General features: G+C 44.8%; 1 protein-coding gene across 5 annotated transcripts in view; it reads right to left on the bottom strand.

The window, feature by feature from the left end:
• Positions 1-3,337: 3,337 nt before the first annotated feature.
• Positions 3,338-23,964, bottom strand: part of LOC109909218 (protein Aster-A) — a 35,720-nt gene continuing 15,093 nt past the window's right edge. For 4 of the 5 annotated variants that reach the window (XM_031790515.1, XM_031790531.1, XM_031790516.1 and 1 more), the window contains 17 exons: positions 21,680-21,764; positions 21,438-21,541; positions 21,058-21,153; positions 16,407-16,487; positions 15,699-15,817; positions 15,049-15,358; positions 14,331-14,487; positions 13,391-13,537; positions 11,737-11,858; positions 11,179-11,321; positions 10,771-10,874; positions 9,446-9,664; positions 9,050-9,128; positions 7,877-7,888; positions 7,428-7,535; positions 6,370-6,490; positions 3,338-6,218 (listed from right to left, as the gene is read on the bottom strand). In XM_031790515.1, coding sequence (XP_031646375.1) covers positions 6,117-6,218; positions 6,370-6,490; positions 7,428-7,535; positions 7,877-7,888; positions 9,050-9,128; positions 9,446-9,664; positions 10,771-10,874; positions 11,179-11,321; positions 11,737-11,858; positions 13,391-13,537; positions 14,331-14,487; positions 15,049-15,358; positions 15,699-15,817; positions 16,407-16,487; positions 21,058-21,153; positions 21,438-21,541; positions 21,680-21,764 — 2,109 coding nt within the window. In that variant the 3' untranslated portion in view covers positions 3,338-6,116. The remainder of the gene's footprint in view (positions 6,219-6,369; positions 6,491-7,427; positions 7,536-7,876; positions 7,889-9,049; positions 9,129-9,445; positions 9,665-10,770; positions 10,875-11,178; positions 11,322-11,736; positions 11,859-13,390; positions 13,538-14,330; positions 14,488-15,048; positions 15,359-15,698; positions 15,818-16,406; positions 16,488-21,057; positions 21,154-21,437; positions 21,542-21,679; positions 21,765-23,964) is intronic. The other variant, XM_031790518.1, reaches the window with a different exon arrangement.

The following is a 23,964-nucleotide window of genomic DNA, read 5'->3' as shown; positions in this document are numbered from 1 at the left end:
TTTACAACTTGATATTAGATGGTTTCTCACCGTAAAATATAACTTCTCCTTTAATAGTGGATTCATGGCATCTATGTTGTCTTAAAAGTTTTGTTTTCATTTCAGGTTAAATAATGGCTCGAAACGACAAATAGCTCTCGATAGCCCTTCAACACTTCACCCCTTCTTCCAGACTTCCATTATGACACCATCTCATTACCCCATCCAGGAGGAGCAGCCAAGAGGCTTGTCCAGAGAACAGATGGATGACAGCCGATGGAAAAAAAAGACATTACTGTATTTAAATGCAAATATACAGCATGAGTGTACTATCGAGCAGTACTATAATATCAAAGAGAGTTGTATATACAGTACGTATCCTTAATTATGCAATCCAAATCTTCATTGTAATACTCCTACATTATATTAAGTTAGTTCATACATAGTAGTGATACATCATAACCATTGGCATTAATATGTTTCTAAAGGTCAATTTCAGGATTCTAAAGTGTGCTTGTATCAAAGCAATTAGAGATCAGAACTCAACTGCAATCTTACTTGGCTTCAGTAGCGGGTCTTGATCAGACCTTCAATGGCTATTATGCGCAGATCCAGACTAGCCTACCGGTATATTCAAAAGCATCCCAGTAAAACCTTAAGAAAGTTATGCATTCAGGTTAATGAAATGAGTACCCTGGGGAGTAGTAGCCTAACACACGGTTGACTAGCTGGGAGTAATGGATTGTACACATCCAGAGCAACTATTTCTGTTTGACAACATCTGTCTACCTGTTAAAAGGTTAAAGCATTAATGTTCTAGTAATGTTACCAATAGGATAACTCTCTCAAGCTCAAAAAGTACATTAGGATCAGGGCAAATTCACTATTCAGTGGCTAGAGTAGGACTCATGCCTGTACATACTGTAAATCGAGAAGGACTGTAGCTAACTATTTATCAATGCAATGGAATTATTTTCACATAACCGGTAGGTCTTATTGAGATGTTCGCGAGAGAAACGGACGGTTGTGATTAGATGGACATTCATTTGGACATCAGCTTGTGAGGGTTGCTTATGTCAGACGACTTAAGGTAATGAACATGGTCAATTCCTCAAAGCTATAATTATCCACCAATGTATCCTTCTAGAAAGTGTCACATTATAGCAGTGCCATTTTTAAATGTTGAGACGATCATTCTACCGTTGTGACTGGAAACCTCCACACATTATACATATATTTATTGCAGTATAATTTGCATTCTCTCCATATTTCATTAATGCTTCATTTGCAAGAATTTCCTGACCATATTTACAACAACCAAGGGCATGTGATATTAGCTACCATTTTACTACCGTGGGAAACTACCACAATTTGCCCAGTGTGTCTGGAGCAGGAATGTCTGTGACTGCTCGAAGACCTGAAATGGTTTAAACAAGACGCTAAACTGGTTTAAAACAAGTTATTTAATGAAGCTACCCAATGTGAGCAGAAACTATACTATATACATAGTGTTGGCTTAGTGCTCATATCGATCAGTCCCTATGGAGCAGAGTACAGTGAGCTGCTATTGAAAACTGACATCCCTGTCCTTCCTATTTGGCAGTCAATTCTGAATTATACCTCCAGGGGCAGCAGAACACTGCCTAATGTGGACTGCCATGTTGCATGCATACTTTCTTGTGGAATGTCATTGGGATCTGGGTTTGCTACATTTGAAGTACAGAAAAGTGAAAGAATAATAGGATTGTTATCGCATGATAACTGCAACGCGTGAACAAATGATCATTCATTAGAATTCATGTTCAAGATTTTGAATTATTCAAAATTCCTTAACAAAAAACAAAAAACCTCACGCCGATTTGGTCAGGTTAGAGTTTCTATTCACCTTTCACAGAACTTCAACATTAAATAGCGGAATATATGTTGGAAAAAACAACAGGCTTAAAACAGGGAATAATCTACTTCTGCTGTAATTCAAAATGTTCACTGAAGAGAGCTTTTCCAGTTCAGAAATGTTGCTTGTCAAAACAGTCAGCTTTATACCATAATACAATTGTCATGTGAGAATGGAGTAGGCTTTATGTCTGGTTGATTAAATCTAAACAATCTCTACCGTGTCAGATTTGTATATTTGGGGAAATGTTTGTGGGAACTTTTCAGTCCCCTTCGCACGCAGAGAGAGACAGCGTGTAATGATATCATCTAAAGAGCATAGGAGCTACTGAAGTGTGGGACAGAAATGGCCTGTTGTACTGGCATGCAGTCACATGTTGTATGGCTGTCAATGTGCTGTGGCTAACCTCATGATACAGTACCTGACTGGAAACTGGTGATGTCACAGTGATGTAACATTTCCAGGAAATTGACGGGCTCACTGGGAGTCAGGAGGGTCAGATAGCAGATAGTGTAGTCTGTTGACCATGGCGTCAACCATGACAGACTTCAGCAGTGGTCAAACACAAACGTTCCCTTATGACCTTTTAAAACCGCTCTTATTTAAATGACAATTCCCAAATATACTTTAACATAATGGACAAGGTGCCTGAGGGTGGCCTTTCAGTTAAGGGCGCTGCACATATACGTTCTCCCCCCATTCTAGCTTTGACTCGACTGATAGCTACGTTGAGGAAAAAAAGTGTACTTTCTATGCCTCTATGTGGCTGTCCCACCTAGCTATCTGAAGACAAATGCACTAAGTTGCTCTGGATAAGAGCATCTGCTAAATGACTAAAATGTTAATTGTACGTATCCTGGCAACTACACCGCATCTCCCTTCTCTAAGTCGCCCCTTTATTAACAGAGAAGGTATGAAATTAACACAAAAACAAAAAAAACAGGAGAGTTCAAGTTCTTCTTTTTAAAAAAAACAACAAGGTTTGAAGTTCCCCATTAACTAACGTGTCCTCTGAAGCGCAGTTGGTACAGCATGGCGCTTGCATTGCCGGAACAGTGTGTTCGATTCCTGGGACCACTCGTAGGTATAACAAATGACTGCGTTGCTTTCGGTGAAAGCATCTACTAAATGACAGATATTATTATGATATATTATCTAATACGGTAAGCAGTATGACCACCCTTCAACCTAGAAAGATAGCAGGCCAGATCAATTCCTGTGACAATGTCCTGTGACATAGATTGCAACAGTGTCTCCTGCTCCTTGGTAATGATGTAGGCCAGTAGGTCAACTGTGTTTGTAGGTCAATCAACAGTATCGATCTACATGGACTTTGTCTGCAGTCGCTGTGATTGGCAGACATCTAAAAATCAATGAAATGCTTTGCCTCAACAGGTCAAAGCAACAGAGAAGTTTGAATTTGGACAAGTTGGGAAGTCAGAAAGATGACATAATTACACCGACTGTTTTGAAAGACCTTTTAGTTCAACTTTTTATGAAAATGCTTAAAATGACACACACACTTTTAAAAAATAAGACTCCGATGAGTTGTTGCATATTTTAGAGCTTTTCATTTCTCTCCAGGGCATTGTGTACAATCAAATCTTTTACAGTACATTTGCACCCCGCGACCCCCCCCCCCCCAACCCTAATAAATATAGTACATCCTTTGATCACTCACTGTTTGGCCGTGCACAGCAAGGCTCACACACTTGCACAGGCGAGAGACTGAAGGAGAGAGGGGGGCAGGGAGCACAACGAGGAAAGAGAGAGAGGAAGAGTGAAAGACAATAGGAAGGGGGATGAATAGGAAAACAATGAGGAAAAGAGAAATGGTTTATGATAGACAGTGAGGGGGGAATCAGATGGGGGGGGGCAGAAAATAAAATGAGATGACCTTACGACAAACAAAAACAAGAAAACAGGATAGACTACAAAATGAAGATATAAAATGAAAATGAATAACATATCAATTTGAACTCACAAACACAGTACTGCAATAGATTCCCTTGATCTTTTTCCGGGCCTAGACTTCTGGTTGGTCCTTTTTTAAATCCAGTCCAGTTTACACTAGAAAGTCACTAGTTTATTGCATCTCTCTGTTTACCTGGTCTACGGCGTCTGCGTCCCAAAACGGCACATCCTTTCCTATGTAGTGCACCACACTATAAAGGGAATGGGGTGCTATTTGGTACGCAGACTGGTCTACAGAGTAGCCGGTAACCCTGAAACACTTCAAGTCCGATCCAAATAATACAATTAGAAGTTGACCGAGTGCGGAAAAACAAACAAAGTCATAATCATACTAATCTTAATAATACCAAATGTAACAGTGACGATGTGACGATGAGGACACTTCTTTCTAATACATAGACTTCTCCGTCTTCTTCTCCAACTCCAGATCTTTGCTTGCTCGTCTCATTTTGCCCTAAACACACTTTAGTGACATACTACTTTTTACACATTCAAAAGGTAGTATAAATCAACAAATATCATTATTGCTATGACCAGGAAATATAAAATATTAACTTTATAGCTCTTTCTTGGTCCGTGCTGAAGTATTAACACAGAGCATATAGAAGGGGAAAAGAATTCACTCGCTTTGAGAGCGGGACAGGACTTTTCGAAATCAAAGTCGTGTAAAATAAATACTGTAATGGTCTGGCGCACACAATCATCCTTCGCTCTCTCTCTCAATTCCCAAAACGACCCAGTCACCCTCAAAAAGACAGCTAATGATAAACATGAGCTCGTAGAGGGTTTAGGAGTCTTTTTGTATTATTCACGTCTGGTTTTGAAATGACTCTCCCAGAGGACGGACTGCCTTTGTCAGAGATCAAGCCTTTAAGATGGAAGCTGCTGATCCCAGATGGATGGAGAGAAAGAGAGAAAGGAAGAACGACTAAATGGTTGGATTACAGAAAGTCTCATGTATCTATCCCCTCTCTCGTCCCGCTCTCCTCATGTGTCCCTCATTTCCGGAGGCTCAAGGGGGACTTAGCTGAGCGGACCCCTCACACCGAGGCACATAAGTCCCCTTGGCTGGCTTCAGCTGGGAACAGAGCCATAGCTGTTTCTCAGGGCTGGGAAAGCTCCCAATTTGCATCCATTTTGAAACACAAAGTTAATCCAGGTTGGCCCATTTTGAGAAATGCAGTCTCACCAAGTCAAGACAATCCATTTTGAAATGCGTTGGACCCGAGTCTATCCATTTGAAATGCGTTGGACCCGAGTCTATCCATTTGAAATGCGTTGGACCCGAGTCTATCCATTTGAAATGCGTTGGACCCGAGTCTATCCATTTGAAATGCGTTGGACCCGAGTCTATCCATTTGAAATGCGTTGGACCCGAGTCTATCCATTTGAAATGCGTTGGACCCGAGTCTATCCATTTGAAGTGCGTTGGACCCGAGTCTATCCATTTGAAATGCGTTGGACCCGAGTCTATCCATTTGAAGTGCGTTGGACCCAGAGTCTATCCATTTGAAATGCGTTGGACCCGAGTCTATCCATTTGAAATGCGTTGGACCCGAGTCTATCCATTTGAAATGCGTTGGACCCGAGTCTATCCATTTGAAATGTGTTGGACCCGAGTCTATCCATTTGAAATGCATTGGACCCGAGTCTGTCCATTTGAAATGCATTGGACCCGAGTCTGTCCATTTGAAATGCAGCAGCAGGGCTGCATATGCTGAAATGCAGTCGATGATCTGTCTTGAAAATGTCTCTTGGCTGCTCAGGCAGGGGAGATGGTTCAGGGAGAGCAGCATGGTTGGTTGCATGTGAGGAGCGGATGGTACTATACAAATTGGCCAGCCTTTAGCCCTGACTGTGGGAGATATGGTAATGTAATGACTATGTTATTGCTGTAGTCCTGAAGACATTCCCAGTCTAACTGTCTGGACGTGAGAGGTGGTGGTGACTATGGAAGGTGGAACTTGGACTGAGGTGTGGGGAATTATGGGTAGTGTAGTCCCCCCAAAGGTCTCTCACCCCCCAACCCCATTGCAGGTTGCTCAAACTGAGGCGTGGGGAGTTATGGGTAGTGAAGGTCCCCTTACAGGTAATTCCCACTCCCCCCACATCTCTTCCTGTCTGTTTTGAGTAGAGAAGCAGGAGTGGAGCTTCGGGGTCGGGTGAGAGTGAGTCACTCTCCCTGATTGGCCCAGCCGGACCCTCCCCCTCTGGCTACCTCCCCCGTGGTCTATTCATACCCACTTGAGGGCTGGTGATGGCTGGAGGATCAGTGCTCAGTGAGAGACTCTGAAGTGGGGTTCGAGGGGGGATCCTGCTGGACTTCTGGAGTGACGACGCCACGGTGGAGCTTTTCCAACGACTGTTTCATCTGAGGGAGAGAGAGAAGACAGAGGAGGAGGCTAATGTCATTACAACAGCCATGATGACTCACTCATGAATAACAGTGAAGCCGTTTGTAAGCCTTGTGTACGCTTTGTAAATGACGTGCGCACATAGAAAGTAAACACACACACACACACCTGGTCTAGCAGAGTGACTGAGGATTGGAGGATCTGTTGCCATTTGCCCAGCTGGGCCTGGTGGAACTGTCTCTGGAGCTGCAACACCTGGGCCCACTCTCCTGCAGACTGGGGTAGAGGACTGGATGGAGAGAAGAGAGGAGAAGAATGAGAGGGAGGGAGAGAGAGAGAGAGCAAGTGAAGAGGAGTTAGTTCACATGCTAGAAATGCTCTACTCTACTCAACAAATTGGATGCAGTCTATCACAGTGCCATCCGTTTAGTCACCACAGCCCCATACACTACCCACCATTGCGACCTGTACGCTCTCGTTGGTTGGCCCTCGCTTCATACTCACTGCCAAACCCACTGGCTACAGGTCATCTACAAGACTCTGCTAGGTTAAGCCCCGCCTTAGCTCAGCTCACTGGTCACCATAGTAGCACGCGCTCCAGTAGGTATATCTTACTGGTCACCCCCAAAGCCAATTCCTCCTTTGGTCGTCTTTCCTTCCAGTTCTCTGCTACCAATGACTGGAACGAACTGCAAAAATCTCTGAAGCTGGAGACTCATATCTCCCTCACTAGCGTTAAGCACCAGCTGTCAGAGCAACTCACAGATCACTGCACCTGTACATAGCCCATCTGTAAACAGCCCATCTACCTCATCCCCATACTGTATTTATTTATTTATCTTGCTCCTTTGCACCCCAGTATCTCAACTTGCACATTCATCTTCTGCACATCTACCATTCCAGTGTTTAATGGCTATATAGTAATTACTTCGCCACCATGGCCTATTTATTGCCTTAACTCTCGTATCTTACCTCATTTGCACTGACTGTACATAGACTTTTTGTTTTCTTTGTTCTACTGTATTATTGACTGTATGTTTTTTTTTATTCCAATGCGTAACTCTGTGTTGTTGTACTGTGTCGAATTGCTACGCTTTATCTTGGCCAGGTCGCAGTTGCAAATGAGAACTTGTTCTCAACTAGCTGGTTAAATAAAAAGGTGAAATAAACCTCTGATGGGTAAGTAGTAATGACTATAATATAAAGATGTATCCTGGCTTGGTTACCTGTCAGACAGAGAGAAGGAGTGCCACGTCTCCAGTGTGTGTGCAGCTCTCTCCAGAGAATACAACTTGTAAAACAAGAGCATGTTGAGGGCCACCAACACCACCAGACTAGAGGAGAGAGAGAAAGAGAGAGAGAGAGAGAGAGAGAGAAAGAAAAGAGAAGAGAGTTGAGAGAACCAAAAAAAGCAGAGAAAGAGAGGTGGTAAATGTATTGACATAAGTATGGGCCAAAAACAGAGGGAGCGAGACTAGGTTATGAATAAAAGGGGACAACATTCAGGAATGAGAACTCCAGAAGGAATGGGAAAAGTGGTTGTACAACTCAAACTGTATACACACACACACACGTTTTTGGAGAACAAATCAATCATACTACATCAAATGACAGAGCAGACTTCACAACACTGAACATGTCATTCGGCAAGACATTGACGATTATTATACGGTACCTGACACAGATCCTATGTACATGTAGCGAGAGAAAGAGAGAGAGAAAGAGAGAAAGAGAGGCAGCGGGAGGCTGTTAGTAAGCAGAGGAGATATTCATTTCATTGAAACCCTCCCCACAAACACTTTGACGACATGGATTACAGAAAAAGACAAAAACAAGCATTCAGACATTTGTACACTAGTGGAACTCACATACTGTGGTGGTTACGGTAATGCTACAGGGATGAGAGGCCCCGAAAACACTTTCACAATCACTCACAAACAGTCCAATCCCAACTTGAGTTAAGTGTAGGTTATGTATTGACGTCAAATGGGAGAATTGTGTGAAATGTGTGTACCGTAATTTCTGGACTATTAAGCGTACCTGAATATAAGCCACACCCACTGAATTATTAAAAAAAATATGTAATTTGTACATAAATAAGCCGCACGTCTATAAGCCGCAGGTGCCTACCGGTACATTGAAACAAATTAACTTTACACAGCCTTTAAACGAAACACGGCTTGTAACAAATATTTAAAAAATAGCAGTAAACAGTAGCCTACCAAGAAAGTCATTGGTCACTATCTTCCTCCTCCTGTGCACTGAAACCACTGAAGTCATCTCATTCGGTGTCGGAGTTGAATAGCCTCAGAATTGCTTCATCCGATGTTGGATCGCTGCCCTCTTCAACACGCAGCAGTCCAGCCTTTCGAAACCCGTTGATGATAGTGGATTTTTTGACAATGCTCCACGCTGTCAGCAGCTCTCTTTCCTTTTCCAACAGATCGATCGCCTTCAACTTGAAAGCTGCATCATATGCATTTCTCCGTGTCTTTGCCATGATGAGGGTGACAAAATGACTACCGTAATCAGAATGATGGGAAGTTTGAGAGCGCTCGATTTACGTCACATTATGTGACGGTGCTCAGTTTTTTGTGAAAGTGGGAAAAATCCATAAATTAGCCGTGTATAAACCGCAAGGTTCAAAGCGTGGGAAAAAAGTAGCGGCTTATAGTCCGGAGATTACGGTACCTCAAGTATGGATTCATCCTAAAGCTCTCTGATAAGCTCATAAACTGGACAAGATCAGGCAATTGATCATTCCCTTGGTTTACTCCTACTAAGGGACAGGGGAAACGATCAACAATCAGAGTTTCTTTTCACGGCACGCCGAGAGGTCGGTACTCACATGAAGCTGACTATGAGCAGTATGGTAGAGATGCTGCTGCCTCCGCCACGCCACCGCTCTCCGTACTTGTACTGACCACCTGGTCAAAAGGGAAACAAGTGACTTATTGCCAGAAGAGCCTGGATGCAGTTCCAAATCACACCACCAGATGTCAGTGTATAATGCAAAGCAGAGCACCACTGGCATCTGACATTTAGTTGTATGAATTATCATAAACCTGGAGACATAAGTTTGATTGACAAGAGGTGAACATTGAACTCTCTTCTTGACAATCTTTTATATGGGTCTTATTTATTAGGCATCAAACGGAAGAATATTTACTGAAAAAGGGAGGGACTACGTTTCAGTGTGCCCTAATCAATATGAGCTGACACCACCACGACCCTGTTGACTCACCCGCTTCTCTCCGTTCCTCTCCCATCCCTCTGTCCCCACGCTCTCCACCTCCCGCACCCCCTCCCTCTCTCTCCCGGTCCCCCGGGCGCCGGGAGCAGGTGCGTTTGCGTCGCCGCAGGGCCGGGGGTGTCTTGGCAGAGTCTGCCCCCACCACATCCCCAGAGGTCACCACTGACACCTCAGACTGGAGCAGAGTCTCCAGCTTACACACCTCACTCTCTGATAGGGAGGGAGAGAGACAGAGAAAGAAGGAGGGAGCGAGAGAGAGGGGGGAGCGATAGACAGAGAGAGAGAGGGAGGGAGAGAGAGAGAGAGACAGAGGGACAGAGAGAGAGAGGGAGGGAGACAGAGAGAGGGAGGGATAGACAGAGAGGGGGGGAGAGAGGGATGGACAGAGAGAGGGATAGACAGAGAGACAGAGAGGGAGGGAGAGAGAGAGAGGGAGGGATAGAGAGAGACAGGGAGGGAGAGAGAGACAGAGGGAGAGAGACAGAGACAGAGAGGGAGGGAGAGAGAGACAGAGGGGGAGAGAGAGACAGAGAGGGAGGGAGAGAGACAGAGAGGGAGGGAGAGAGACAGAGAGGGAGGGAGAGAGACAGAGAGGGAGGGAGAGAGACAGAGAGGGAGGGAGAGAGACAGAGAGGGAGGGAGGGAGAGAGACAGAGAGGGAGGGAGAGACAGAGAGGGAGGGAGAGAGACAGAGAGGGAGGGAGGGAGAGACAGAGAGGGAGGGAGAGACAGAGAGGGAGGGAGAGACAGAGAAGGGAGGGAGAGACAGAGAAGGGAGGGAGAGACAGAGAAGGGAGGGAGAGACAGAGAGGGAGGGAGAGACAGAGAGGGAGGGAGAGACAGAGAGGGAGGGAGAGACAGAGAGGGAGGGAGAGACAGAGAGGGAGGGAGAGACAGAGAGGGACGGAGAGACAGAGAGGGACGGAGAGACAGAGAGGGACGGAGAGACAGAGAGGGACGGAGAGACAGAGAGGGAGGGAGAGACAGAGAGGGAGACAGAGAGGGAGACAGAGAGGGAGACAGAGAGGGAGACAGAGAGGGAGACAGAGAGGGAGACAGAGAGGGAGGGAGGGAGGGAGGGAGGGAGGGAGGGAGGGAGGGAGGGAGGGAGGGAGGGAGGGAGGGAGGGAGGGAGGGAGGGAGGGAGGGAGGGAGGGAGGGAGGGAGGGAGGGAGGGAGGGAGGGAGGGAGGGAGGGAGGGACAGAGAGGGAGGGAGGGAGAGACATAACCAGAAAGAGAGGTGGTAAGCAATAAGAACACAGACACTGCTTTATCCTGAGTAGGAGAACAAGACCACAATGTAAGTCAGTCTCACCCATGTGTCTGTAGTACTCCTCGATGCCACTCCAGGTGTTCTTCTCGATGAGCGCCTTCACCAGGCTCCACGGCTGCTTCTTGTAGCAGATATCTGACGACACCCTGCAGACACACAGGCAGATACAACTCACGAGTCCATCACACTGTAACCAGTAACATCAGGTTGAGTTCACTGCACCTTTAGAACAGTTTAAAAAGAACCCTTCATCCATATCGGGTGTATTTTATGTGAAGTAAGAACATAAACTCTCGGTTTCTAAGGCAGTGAGTTCACCTGATACACACAACATTTAGTAGGTGAGCACTCAAAAAGTCGATTCAAACAACTAAAACCCCCCCGATATCTGATCTGCTCAGGCAACTCATACACAAACTACTAGTCAAAAGCTGGTGGAAGTAGGTATACCGGAGTCTGCTCTTGTTCTTGTTGATGGAGGTGAGGCAGTAGCGGTGCACGGTGTAGAAGTAGTCCTGGTAGGGGATGCCCGAGGTAATCACCTCCGAGTCCACCACGTAACACTCGCCCGGGGCACTGTTCTTATACAGTGTCTGGAGGGAGCGAGGGAAAGTGGTTAGCGTGAGTGAATGACCTAGGAGGTGTGTCCCAATCCTCAGAAGGCAAGTCAAGTCTTGTTCTCCAACTCAGTGGAGACTCCGACTCTCAACGTTTCCTGTGCCGTGCCCTAGAATTCATAGTTTTTTTTGTTTGTTGGCGAACCGGATATTCAAACCAGAACATGGAGGACAATGGAGGCTGGTGTCACTTTAAAAACGGGAGGACAGGTTCATTGTAATGGCTGGAATGAAATGAATAGAACGGCATCAAACACATCAAATCCATATGTTTGACCCGGTTCCATTCATTTCAAACGAGCCTGTCGTCTGATTTAACACGACACCAGCCTCCACTCATGTCGACCAAATGTTGTTTAAACTATGAAATCCAACGTGCTGACTGACTGACCTGCGTCTCCACTACGGGGGCGGTCTTGGGGCCCAAGGGGTTGTTGATGGCGATGGTGTAACTCAGGATCCGGTTGGTGTTCCCACTGCTGCCGTCCTGCTGCCACTCACGAACTGACAGGTCTGACGGAGGGACAGAGAGAGAGAGAGGGAGGACGAGGAAAAGAATGAGGGAGGGAGTGTATGTGTGAGAGAGAGAGAGAGACGTTAAGTGAGAGAAATAGAAAGTAGGACTGAGAGAGGACAGAATGAGAGGAAGGCAGAGGGAGAAAAGTGAGAGGGACACAGCACCGCTTCACAGAGGGAAACGCACTAATTAAAGCCACACAGTGTCCTCAAAGCTGGCAGGGGCACAAACCAGGGAGGCCAACAACCAACCAACTCCACCCCTCTATGGCAGCATCTAATAAATGACAACTTTAGGGGACTGTGCTAAGAACAAGGAATACGCAGAGCCCTGTACTGCTTCTCTCAAAACAGACAATAGCATATGAGGTGTTGAAGAGGAGAGAGAGAGAGATGGAGGAAGGTTAACACAGCGTAAACAAATACTGTGGACTGCTCATTAGAGCTACAATACACTGGCCTATGTCTGAGAAGAGAGAACGGAATGGGGGGGGGGGGGGGGGGGGCTGACTATCCCAAATGGAACCCTATTATTCACGTAGGGAATAGGCCATGGTGCCAATATTTGGGACAGCTCCTGTCTAAGCACTAGGACGACAATAAGAATCATTCCATCCCCATACATGACACCAGCCATACTGTGTGGCGCAGCAGAGACGTCCTGCAGACGAGCACCAGCGCATCAGGAGATAGACGGTGGAGTGGAAGGGGTGGCAACGAGCATCTCGCGCACTAATACTCCCAGACCGCGTCCCAAATGGCACCCCATTCCCTACCTATTTCACTACGTTGGACCAGTCCAATGTAGCGCACTACATAGGGAATAGGGTGCCCATCTTGGACAGAGCTCTAAAGCTTACTGTACAAGCCCTGGCGGAGTAGACTTTAGGAAGGGCCGATCAGCCACATAGAATGAACTAAACATTTTTCATCCTATCGTGTTGTAGCCTACAGTGGGGCAAAAAGGTATTTAGTCAGCCACCAGTTGTGCAAGTTCTCCAACTTAAAAAGTTGAGAGAGGCCTGTAATTTATCATAGGTACACTTTAACTATGACAGACAAAATGAGAAGAAAAAAAATCCTGAAAATCACATTGTAGGATTTTTTATGAATTTGCAAATGATGGTGGAAAATAAGTATTTGGTCACCTACAAACAAGCAAGATTTTTAAGTGGGAGAACTTGCACAATTGGTGGCTGACTAAATACTTTTTTGCCCCACTGTATCCATGTTTCTAGGCAGACTATCACTAGTACTGGGAAACAGTGGTGTGTACTGGAATGTACTCTACGAACAATATTTATACTTTAAGAGATTTAAGGAGATATTTGGAAAGGTAATGAAAACAGAATGAGCAGAGGGATCAAGAGGAAGAAAAACGAGAGCGTTGCCAATGCCAACCACGTGTAAGATCAACAAAATGTGTGTGTGTGTGTCTCTGCGCGTGTATGTGAAGAGCAGGTGCGCTAGTGTGCACACATGGGTGCGTGCGGTTCCTGAGCGTGTGCGCGCACTTGCGCTGTACGGACCTGTGAAGTGGCGCTGGGAGAAGAGATGCTGGATGAAGTGTGTGTCTGCGGAGAAGAGCAGGTCGTGCAACTTGTCCACGCTCATGCGCACCACCATGTTGATGTGCAGCCGGCCAGCCAGGTCCGCACAGAACGACTCCACCTCGTCTGGACGGGGACAGAGTTACACACCAGTCACAACTATAGTAACGCACCCGTTAGCAGAGATACCACAGTTGAGATAGACTATCATCAGAATTTCTATGATATTTAAAAACCATTTGTTTGTATATATCCCCCAGGATTCGTCGCAATAATGGAGGGATAATGTGCTTTTTGTTGACGGGACACAGTTTAACACCGTTCTGTTTGAGCAGAAGAGAAGTGTAAGAGTCCTCACTTTAGGTTGCTAGTAAAGTAACACTAGTACAGTTTAGACTTCTGGAACGTGAACCTGGCACTTTAAAATCGGTCAAGTCAGTCACTAAAACATCCTTATTTTCAGAAAAGTGAATGCAGACGTCTCAAGTTTCTCTGGAGTTTTTTCCTTTAATGCAGCAAGTCACAGTCTGTTCTCAGGAGAGTCAATGACTAATGTAATGTAGGTCCTACTAGACTACTAGTATGGGATCAATAGGAAGGGTGTGTATGCAGCAGTTTCAACTGGCTCTCTTCTGCATCTGCATGGATCGGAGAAGAAAGGAGAGCTGAAAGCAGCAGGGTGGAAATTGTTTTTACCTGTCCCGTTGTTTCAGATTAGTTGGAATGAAGGAAAGGAGATGAGGAGAGAAAACCACCTTACGGTTTGTTAGAATTTGACCTCTGTAAAAACTGTCTACAATCCCATCTTTCCCTCTCAAATCTCCCATGTCTGCATCAGATGAAAATGTATTTTCTATGTTTGCCGAAATGTAAAATGTTTTCCCATGAAACTATGCTCCAGTGGGCTCCAAGAACTCACCCTCTTCCTGTGTGTCTGAGGAGTTGCTGGGGTCGGTGGGCAGCTCGTCGTCGTTGGTGAGCTGGTCCAATGAGGAGAGGTTTCCCAGGCTGGTGGCAGACAGGGGCACCATATGATTGGCCGACTCCAACAAGCTGTCCCCGCCCTCCTCCACATACTAGGAAATGGCATGTGAGGGGAGAGAAAAGGGTGGTTAGTTACCACCCGCCGTGAGGTCATTAAGGCAGAAACACACACACACACACACATGACTGATGAGCCTTAGCGGACAGATATGACCTCAAAGCCTCTACTCTGCCCGGGTCAGACAACAACACTGGCTCTTTTAGGCATAGCATGCGATGCGTCCCAAATAACACCCTATTCCCTATATAGTGCACGACCTTTGACCAGGGGGGTCATGGTACCCTATTCCCTGTAGTACACTATAAAGGGAAGAGGGTGCCATTTGGAACACACCCATTAGCATTACATCCGAGACGGATGGCCGTTTAGAGCCAACAAGCGTCTCTTTGATCTACTGGGGTATGACTGGGGTATATTTATCCTATCAAGATAAACAATGGAACAGTCATAATTATAAACTATCTCTATAGCCAGTTCAAAGTTAAACCCCCCCCTAACTAACGATGCCCTTAGCTTAGGGTGAAACGTATCAAAACGCTGTCTAATGAATATGACCCTGTATTTCCCTGGCATGAAATCAAACAAAACTCACGAAAGAGGCAGCAGCCGAGACGGGGGCGGACAAGGAGGCGGTGTGTGTGGAGTGTGTGGTTGAGGGCAGGGAGATCTGGGAGCTGGGCGGGCTGGGGTCCGGGGGGTCCAGGGAGGTTCTGCCGGGGATGTCTATGGGCAGACAGGTGGATGAGGAGGGGGGAGATGAGCCCAGACCACCACTGGCTAGGAGGGGGCCACTGGGGAACAAGGCTGCCATGGAGGAGGGGGGCGAGCTACCAAGAGAAGCTATGGCCCCCAAGGAGCTGAGGTCCAACAGGTCAGAGACAGAGACTGACTCATCCACTGGCCTGAGATGTGGGGGGTTGGAAGGAGAGGTTGAATGATAGAGACAGAAAGAGAGAGACAGAGAGAGATGAAGGGGACAGAAAAAGGGCAGTATGGGGGGGGGGGGGGATTAGACAGAATGAAGGAAGACATAGGAGGAAAAGGAGGAAGAACAGCATGATTAAAAATTCACAATCAGGTAGTAGCTTTTAATTGAAGGGATCGATAATCCAGAGGAGTTGAAGTTCATCAAAGCTAATGGACGACAGTTCTAATTTAATGGACAATGCCAAACTAAATGGTTGCACGCGCGCACGTCAACAGAATCTCTCTCACACACACACAGCGAACATGTACACTCACAGTAGACCGTTAATGTGCTCGCCGGTGGGGGAGACATAGTCATCGTCTTCACTGGTGAGGCCCAGCTCAGTGCCGTAACACTGATGGACGATGTGCCACAGCTCCTTTGGGGACAGAGGCTGAGAGGAAACAGACATTAACCTTCTCAATGTCTCACTAACTTCTTGGAATTTCCTCTTGTAGGACATTAAAACGTCAATCAGTAATTCAATCAATCAGTAACCGATAGTTTTGTTCAGTGTTAGATGCATTTTGGGTCCTGTTACATTTTGTTATGTTATATTTCATCACTGAATAGTCATATTATCCAATAAAAAGTTTTCAGCTGTGCTAACATAATTGCAAAAGGGTTTTCTAATGATCAATTAGCCTTTTAAAATGATAAACTTGGATTAGCTAACACAACGTGCCATTGGAACACAGGAGTGATGGTTGCTGATAATGGGCCTCTGTACGCCTATGTAGATATTCCATTAAAATAAATCAGCCGTTTCCAGCTACAATAGTCATTTACAACATTAACAATGTCTACACTGTATTTCTGATCAATTAGATGTTATTTTAATGGACAAAAAACATGCTTTTCTTTAAAAAACAAGGACATTTCTAAGTGACCCTAAACTTTTGAACAGTAGTATATTCCCAATTCACTTCACACTGGCAGGAGTGTGAGAGCTGGAGATAGGAGGAGGGAGAGGAGGTGGGTACCTTGTCCATCAGTGCGTTCTGCCACAGTCTGAAAATCATCATGTAGCTGCGATCCCTCGCCCCGAAAGACGTGAAGAAGTGCTGGATGAAACGACCGAGAGAGAGCAAGCACAGAGGAAAACAAATTGAGTGAATGATGGAATGACGGCTAGTGGTCATTGCTATTGATTCGGCTTTGGCTTGTCAAAAACAATGACAGAAATAGCCTATTTTGCCATGATAAAATATATTTGTCAAGCATTGGGAGCATCTAAGCCAGTGGTTCTCAACTGGTTTTGCCTGGGGACCCAAATTTGACAGTGACAATTGAGACGCGACCCAATATTATGGAAGGTTGATGATTCCATTTTGTAATGTTGTATTGCAGCTTCCTTCTTGGGTAGGCTTCACTTACTAAATAGACTCTGTCTCAATTGTGGTAGTAAAGAAAGTCATTACACAGCCATATTAACTGATAAAACATGTACCAATTGAAGAGAATAAGACATTTTAATTAAGCGACCAGTTCAGGAGTGGGGTGTAATAAATTATCACACAGAACACGACATCATAAACAAACAGTCTAATAATGTTAAATGAACAGTAACACATACCAGTGTTTACGATAAAAAACTAATCATTAGGAATTCTTAATCAATTACAAATGTCAATAGTTTCACAACCTTGACATTTTAGTTTAAAGGTGTACATTTTTAACTAGATCCAATAAAAGGTCATATGAATGTCAGAATTAATTAACATAGGTTCATGAGTTATTGTTCACTGTGTGTGTCCTATCAGTGGGAAAGCTGGGGGTGTTTAGTTTGATACGTTTATGTATTATTGAAGTCTGGGGTGCTGGTTGACAGGGCAACTCGGAGGTCATGCTGGCTGTCCAGTTTGTTTCTGCTTTTAGTTTTCAGCACGGCCATAGCAGAGAAGCCACTTTCACACAGATAGGTAGTGCTGAACGGCAGCATGATTCTGATTGCATGACAGGCGAGAGCAGGATATTCTCCCACTACGCTGCACCAGAACTGTGGCAGTGTCATTTCCGGGAAGCGCATGCTCAGTCTATGATCAAATGACAGTTCCACCAGCTGATCCTCTTCGTTGCTTGGCAACGCCTCCCATCTCCACTTATCCAGTCGTCTTGTCTCCTGTTCTCCTCTGGGAATTAGTCGCAAAACTTTCCCTGCAGCTTGACAAGATGCTGTCTAATGTTTTTTTTTCAGTGTGTCGCCGTGCGCTTTGTTGATCAGATTATGAATCTCTAAATCAGCATTAGGAAACATGTCAATACTCACGTTAGAAACATGATTTGCCCAAACGGTAAGCTTCATCTTGAAGGCATCCATTTCGTCCCTCTGTAGAAATCGATTGTGCCCCCTCCATTGCATTGACACATTGAGAGAATTCAAACGATCACAAATATCCACCAGGTAGGCAACCTGTGCGAGTCATTCCGCACGATCGAAATGTTCGGCCAGAGGTGACTTCTTTTCCGAAGGAAACGCAGCAATCTCCGCTCGGAGTTCATAAAAGCGACCCAACACTTTACCCCTGGAAAGCCAGCAGACCTCTGCACGATAAAGCACCTGCTGGTACTCGCTCCTCATATGGTACTCGCTCCTCATATCCACACAGAAAGCCTGGAAACACCTGCTTTTTGTGGAACTCTTTTTGATATAGTTGACACACTTGATCACATCCTGAAGAGTGGTGTGGAGCTCAGGCACCATGTCCTTCGCTGCCAATGCCTCCCTGTGTAGAAAGCAGTGGTTCCACGTCGCACTTTGTGCTCTCTCCAGGATCCGCTTTACTATCCTGGAGTGCTTTCCCATCATGGCAGCTGCCTCATTGTGTTAAAGACAGGCTTTGCAGTGTTGGTGGTGGGAAAATCACCACTTATTATCCCAGACGTGTCTGACATAGACCATTAGAATCGCATGGTGAGCTACATCTGTAGATTCATCAAGCTGCTGTGCGTAATGGCCATTTGCACTGATGTGCTCTGATGTTAGGCACGTTATGTCCTCAGACATGTCCTGGATTCTCCTCATGGTGTCATTGGATAGGGGTATAGTTTTAAGTTTGTTGGCGGCTGACTTTCCCAAGATTTCAGTTCACATATCAATCGCAGCAGGGAGTATGAGATCCTCTGCGCTGGTGTGGGATTTTTGCACTTAGCAATGCGCTGGGCCACAAGGTATGATGCAAAGTGCCTTTTCTTCAATGAATCTTGTGAGGCCTCCAGATATTGACATTTTACTCATTTTAAGTCAGCTGTCTTATCTTTGTGTCTTGGATGCTTGGTGTCCAGATCCCTTTTCATTTGAGGGGTTTTATGCTGTCGTTCGCTAACAGCTCATTGCATAGGACGCACTGCGTCCACACTCACTGTCTTATATGTGAAACCATATTTGACAAACTCGGGGTCGTGTTTTCTCCTCTCAACAGGGACCGGATTGTCTGCCTTATTGTTGACATTGGAAGCAGCAGTAGATGAAGAGGGAGCGGCACGTTTTAAAAACTTTAAATGACAGTTAACTATCCACATGTGCAACGCCTGTAGAACACAACTGCGTAGTTAGCTGTCAATCAAGCTAGCTGTCAGAAGATCTGATTGGACGTGTCACATTTAAAATAAAATAGTGTTGAGGAATTACATTTATATTGGTTTAGTGTGTCGAGAAATCTCTCATTTCATTGGATCAGTGTGTGTGTTTGGGGCAAGAACGTTATTGTATTGGTCAGTGAGTGAGTGCAGAGTGAAAACCCGAACATAGCTAGCCATTTGACCACTGCAATCGCACGGCACGTGTAAATTCAGCAACAGTAAGCGCTGCAGCGGTATCCTTTCAAAGTACACTTCCCACGACGTCGCCCCCCCCAGTTGACAATCACTGATCTAAACAATATATATACACACATACTGTCTACTAGAGGTCGACAGATTAATCGGAATGGCCGATTTAATTCAACCCGATTTAAAGTTTTCATAACAATCGGAAATCTGTATTTTTGGACACCGATTTGGCTGATCTTTTGTTTTTTAACACCTTTATTTAACTAGGCAAGTCAGTTAAGAACACATTCTCATTTTCAATGACGGCCTAGGAATAGTTCAGGGGCAGAACGACAGATTTTTACCTTGTCAGCTCGGGGATTCAATCTTGCAACCTACAGTTAACTAGTCCAACGCTCAAACCACCTGCCTCTCATTGCACTCCACGAGAAGCCTGCCTGTTACGCGAATGCAGTAAGAAGCCAAGGTAAGTTGCTAGCTAGCATTAAGCTTATCCTATTAAAAAAAATCATAACTAGTTAACTACACATGGTTGATGATATTACTAGTTTATCTAAAGTGTCCTGCGTTGCATATAATCGATGAGGTGGCATTCGTGGAAAAAGGACTGTCGTTGCTCCAACGTGTACCTAACCATAAACACCAATGCCTTTCTTAAAATCAATACACCGAAGTATATATTTTTAAACCTGCATATTTAGCTAAAAGAAATCCAGGTTAGCAGGCAATATTAACCAGGTGAAATTGTGTCACTTCTCTTGCGTTCTTTGCAGGCAGAGTCAGGGTATATGCGAAAATAATAAACGTTTTGTTTTCTAAATTATAGTTTCCGGATTCTACCATATTAATGTCCAAAGGCTCGTATTTCTGTGTGTTATTATGTTATAATTAAGTCTATGATTTGATATTTGATCGAGCAGTCTGACTGAGCGGTGGTAGGCAGCAGCAGGCTCGTAAGCATTCATTCAAACTGCACTTTTGTGCGTTTTGCCAGCAGCTCTTCGCTGTGCTTCAAGCATTGAGCTGTTTATGACTTAAAGCCTATCAACTCCCGAGATTAGACTGGTGTAACCGATGTGAAATGGCTAGCTAGTTAGCAGGGAGCGTGCTAATAGCGTTTCAAACGTCACTCGCTCTGAGACTTGGAGTGGTTGTTCCCCTTGCTCTGCATGGGTAACGCTGCTTCGAGGGTGGCTTTTATCGATGTGTTCCTGGTTCGAGCCCAGGGAGGAGCGAGGAGAGGGACGGAAGCTATACTGTTACACTGGCAATACTAAAGTGCCTATAAGAACATCCAATAGTCAAAGGTATATGGAATACATATGGTATAGAGAGAAATAGTCCTATAAATAACTACAACCTAAAACCTCTTACCTTGGAAAATTAAAGTCTCATGTTAAAAGGAACTACCAGCTTTCATATGTTCTCATGTTCTGAGCAAGGAACTGAAACATTAGCTTTCTTACATGGCACATATTGCACTTTTACTTTCTTCTCCAAAACTTTGTTTTTGCATTATTTAAACCAAATTGAACATGCTTCATTATTTATTTGAGGCTAAATAGATTTTTATTGATGTTATTATATTACGCTAAAATAAGTGTTCATTCAGTAATTGTTGTATTTGTCATTATTACATATAGTTTTTAAAGAATTGCCCGTTTAATCGGTATTGGCTTTTTTTGGTCCTCCAATAATCGGTATCGAAAAAGCATAATCGGTCAACCTCTACTGTCTACAACAATCTATAATAAAAGTTATTTTCCTTTACATGTCATTGATACACCTGTTACCTACTGTTCTTCCACTACTCTGAACCGCCATAGTAGGCTGTGTGACTGAATATCGAGCCCCTTGGCTCACCTTGTCGTGGTCAGTGCTGATCTGAATGGCATTGGGGATGACCTTGGCAGTCTTCTCCTTGGTCAGGGTGGTCACATCTTTCAGCAGGATTGTGATCTGAACAGAACAGGAGGGTTAGTGTTTGTGTGTGTGTGGGGGGGTTTGTTCTATCCTTGTGGGGACCTAAAATTCCCCAAAGGATAGTAAAACTTGGAAAATTCCACATCCCCATGAGGATGAAGGCTATTTAAAGCTCAGATGTTAGGTTTAGGGTTGCAATTAGGGTAAGGAGTTACATTTAGGGTTTGGGTTTAGAATTTTATTTTATTTTATTGGGATTCAAATTTAGCTCCCGACGAAGATAGAAGAACAAAACGTGTGTGTGCGTGTCTATAACTTACAGTGGTTTCCCAGCGGAAGATATTGCTATAGAAGCAGAGCCAGTTCTCTGACAGATAGAGTCTCCCCTGGAGTAGGATGTCTTTCTGCAGCGCACATGAGTAGTCTGGGGAGGAGAGGAAGAGGAGGTTGGAGGAGAGACATCAGGCTGACAAAGCAACAGTGTCGGCCCTTCACTTCCACAGTGTCAGCACAGAGATGCAATCTCGCACACAAAGTACGTGTGTGTGTGTGTACCACTCACCCACTATGAGGCGTTCTGTGTCTGGCAGCTTCTTGAAGAGTTTACGGAAATCCTCATTGCGCTGTTTATAAGTGGGACTGAGAACCTGAGAGAGAAAGATTACTTTGTTGCTGTTCTATGCTTTATTAAATATAATCTTGCAGAACCAGTCGTGTCTATGAATATTGTATATACAGTGGGGAGAACAAGTATTTGATACACTGCCGATTTTGCAGGTTTTCCTACTTACAAAGCATGTAGAGGTCTGTAATTTTTATCATAGGTACACTTCAACTGTGAGAGAATGAATCTAAAGCAAAAATCCAGAAAATCACATTGTATGATTTTTAAGTAATTAATTTGCATTTTATTGCAGGACATAAGCATTTGATCACCTACCAACCAGTAAGAATTCCGACTCTCACAGACCTGTTAGTTTTTATTTAAGAATCCCTCCTGTTCTCCACTCATTACCTGTATTAACTGCACCTGTTTGAACTCGTTACCTGTATAAAAGACACCTGTCCACACACTCAATCAAACAGACTCCAACCTCTCCATAATGGCCAAGACCAGTGAGCTGTGTAAGGACATCAGGGTTAAAATTGTAGACCTGCACAAGGCTGGGATGGGCTACAGGACAATAGGCAAGCAGCTTGGTGAGAAGGCAACAACTGTTGGCGCAATTATTGGAAAATGGAAGAAGTTTAAGATGACGGTCAATCACCCTTGGTCTGGGGCTCCATGCAAGATCTCACCTCGTGGGGCATCAATGATCATGAGGAAGGTGAGGGATCAGCCCAGAACAACACGGCAGGACCTGGTCAATGACCTGAAGAGAGCTGGGACCACAGTCTCAAAGAAAACCTTTAGTAGCACACTACGCCATCATGGATTAAAATCCTGCAGCGCACGCAAGGTCCCCCTGCTCAAGCCAGCGCATGTCCAGGCCCGTCTGAAGTTTGCCAATGACCATCTGGATGATCCAGAGGTGGAATGGGAGAAGGTCATGTGGTCTGATGAGACAAAAATAGAGCTTTCTGGTCTAAACTCCACTCGCCATGTTTGGAGGAAGAAGGAGGATGAGTACAACCCCAAGAGCACCATCCCAACCGTGAAGCATGGAGGTGGAAACATCATTCTTTGGGGATGCTTTTCTGCAAAGGGGACAGGACGACTGCACCGTATTGAGGGGAGGATGGATGGGGCCATGTATCGCGATATCTTGGTCAACAACCTCCTTCCCTCAGTAAGAGCATTGAAGATGGGTCGTGGCTGGGTCTTCCAGCATGACAACGACCCGAAACACACAGCCAGGGCAACTAAGGAGCGGCTCCGTAAGAAGCATCTCAAGGTCCTGGAGTGGCCTAGCCAGTCTCCAGACCTGAACCCAATAGAAAATCTTTGGAGGGAGCTGAAAGTCCGTATTGCCCAGCGACAGCCCCGAAACCTGAAGGATCTGGAGGTCTGTATAGAGGAGTGGGCCAAAATCCCTGCTGCAGTGTGTGCAAACCTGGTCAAGAACTACAGGAAACGTATGATCTCTGTAATTGCAAACAAATGTTTCTGTACCAAATATTAAGTTCTTCTTTTCTGATGTATCAAATACTTATGTCATGCAATAAAATTAATTACTTAAAAATCATCCAATGTGATTTTCTGGAATTTTGCTTTAGATTCCGTCTCTCACAGTTGAAGTGTACCTATAATAAAAAATTACAGACCTCTACATGCTTTGTAAGTAGGAAAACCTGCAAAATCGGCAGTGTATCAAATACTTGTTCTCCCCACTGTACATTGTTACTGTCCAAATACTTTTGGAACTCAATGTGTTGTTTTGGCTCTGTACTCCAGCACTTTGGATTTGAAATCATACAATGACTGAGGTTAAAACGTGGACTGACTTGTCAGCTTTAATTTGAGGGTATCTTCATCCATATCGGGTGAACCCCCCCCCCAAAAAATTGAAAATAGACCCCCCCTTATTTTAGGGAACCAAAAGTATTTGGACAAATTCACTAATAGGTGTATTAAAGTAGTCAAAAGTGCAGTATTGGTTCCCATATTCCTAGCACGCAATAACAACATCAAGCTTGTGACTCACAACAAGACTGCTGACAATCTGCACTTTAACCTCCTAGTCAGTCATTGTATCATTTCAAAATTATATGAGCCAAAACACCAAAAAATGTGTCACTGTCCAAATACCTTTGGACCCCACTGTACATCTGCCATGTGAGATTACATCAGATACTATGTCCCTGAGGTAAAAACAACAGACTGAGAAGGTAAATGAGAAGAACACT

Source organism: Oncorhynchus kisutch, linkage group LG2 (assembly GCF_002021735.2).
Source record: "Oncorhynchus kisutch isolate 150728-3 linkage group LG2, Okis_V2, whole genome shotgun sequence".
Lineage (NCBI taxonomy): Eukaryota > Metazoa > Chordata > Actinopteri > Salmoniformes > Salmonidae > Oncorhynchus > Oncorhynchus kisutch.
The sequence above is the reverse complement of the archived record's forward strand: the minus strand, read 5'-3'. Positions and strand labels throughout refer to the sequence as shown.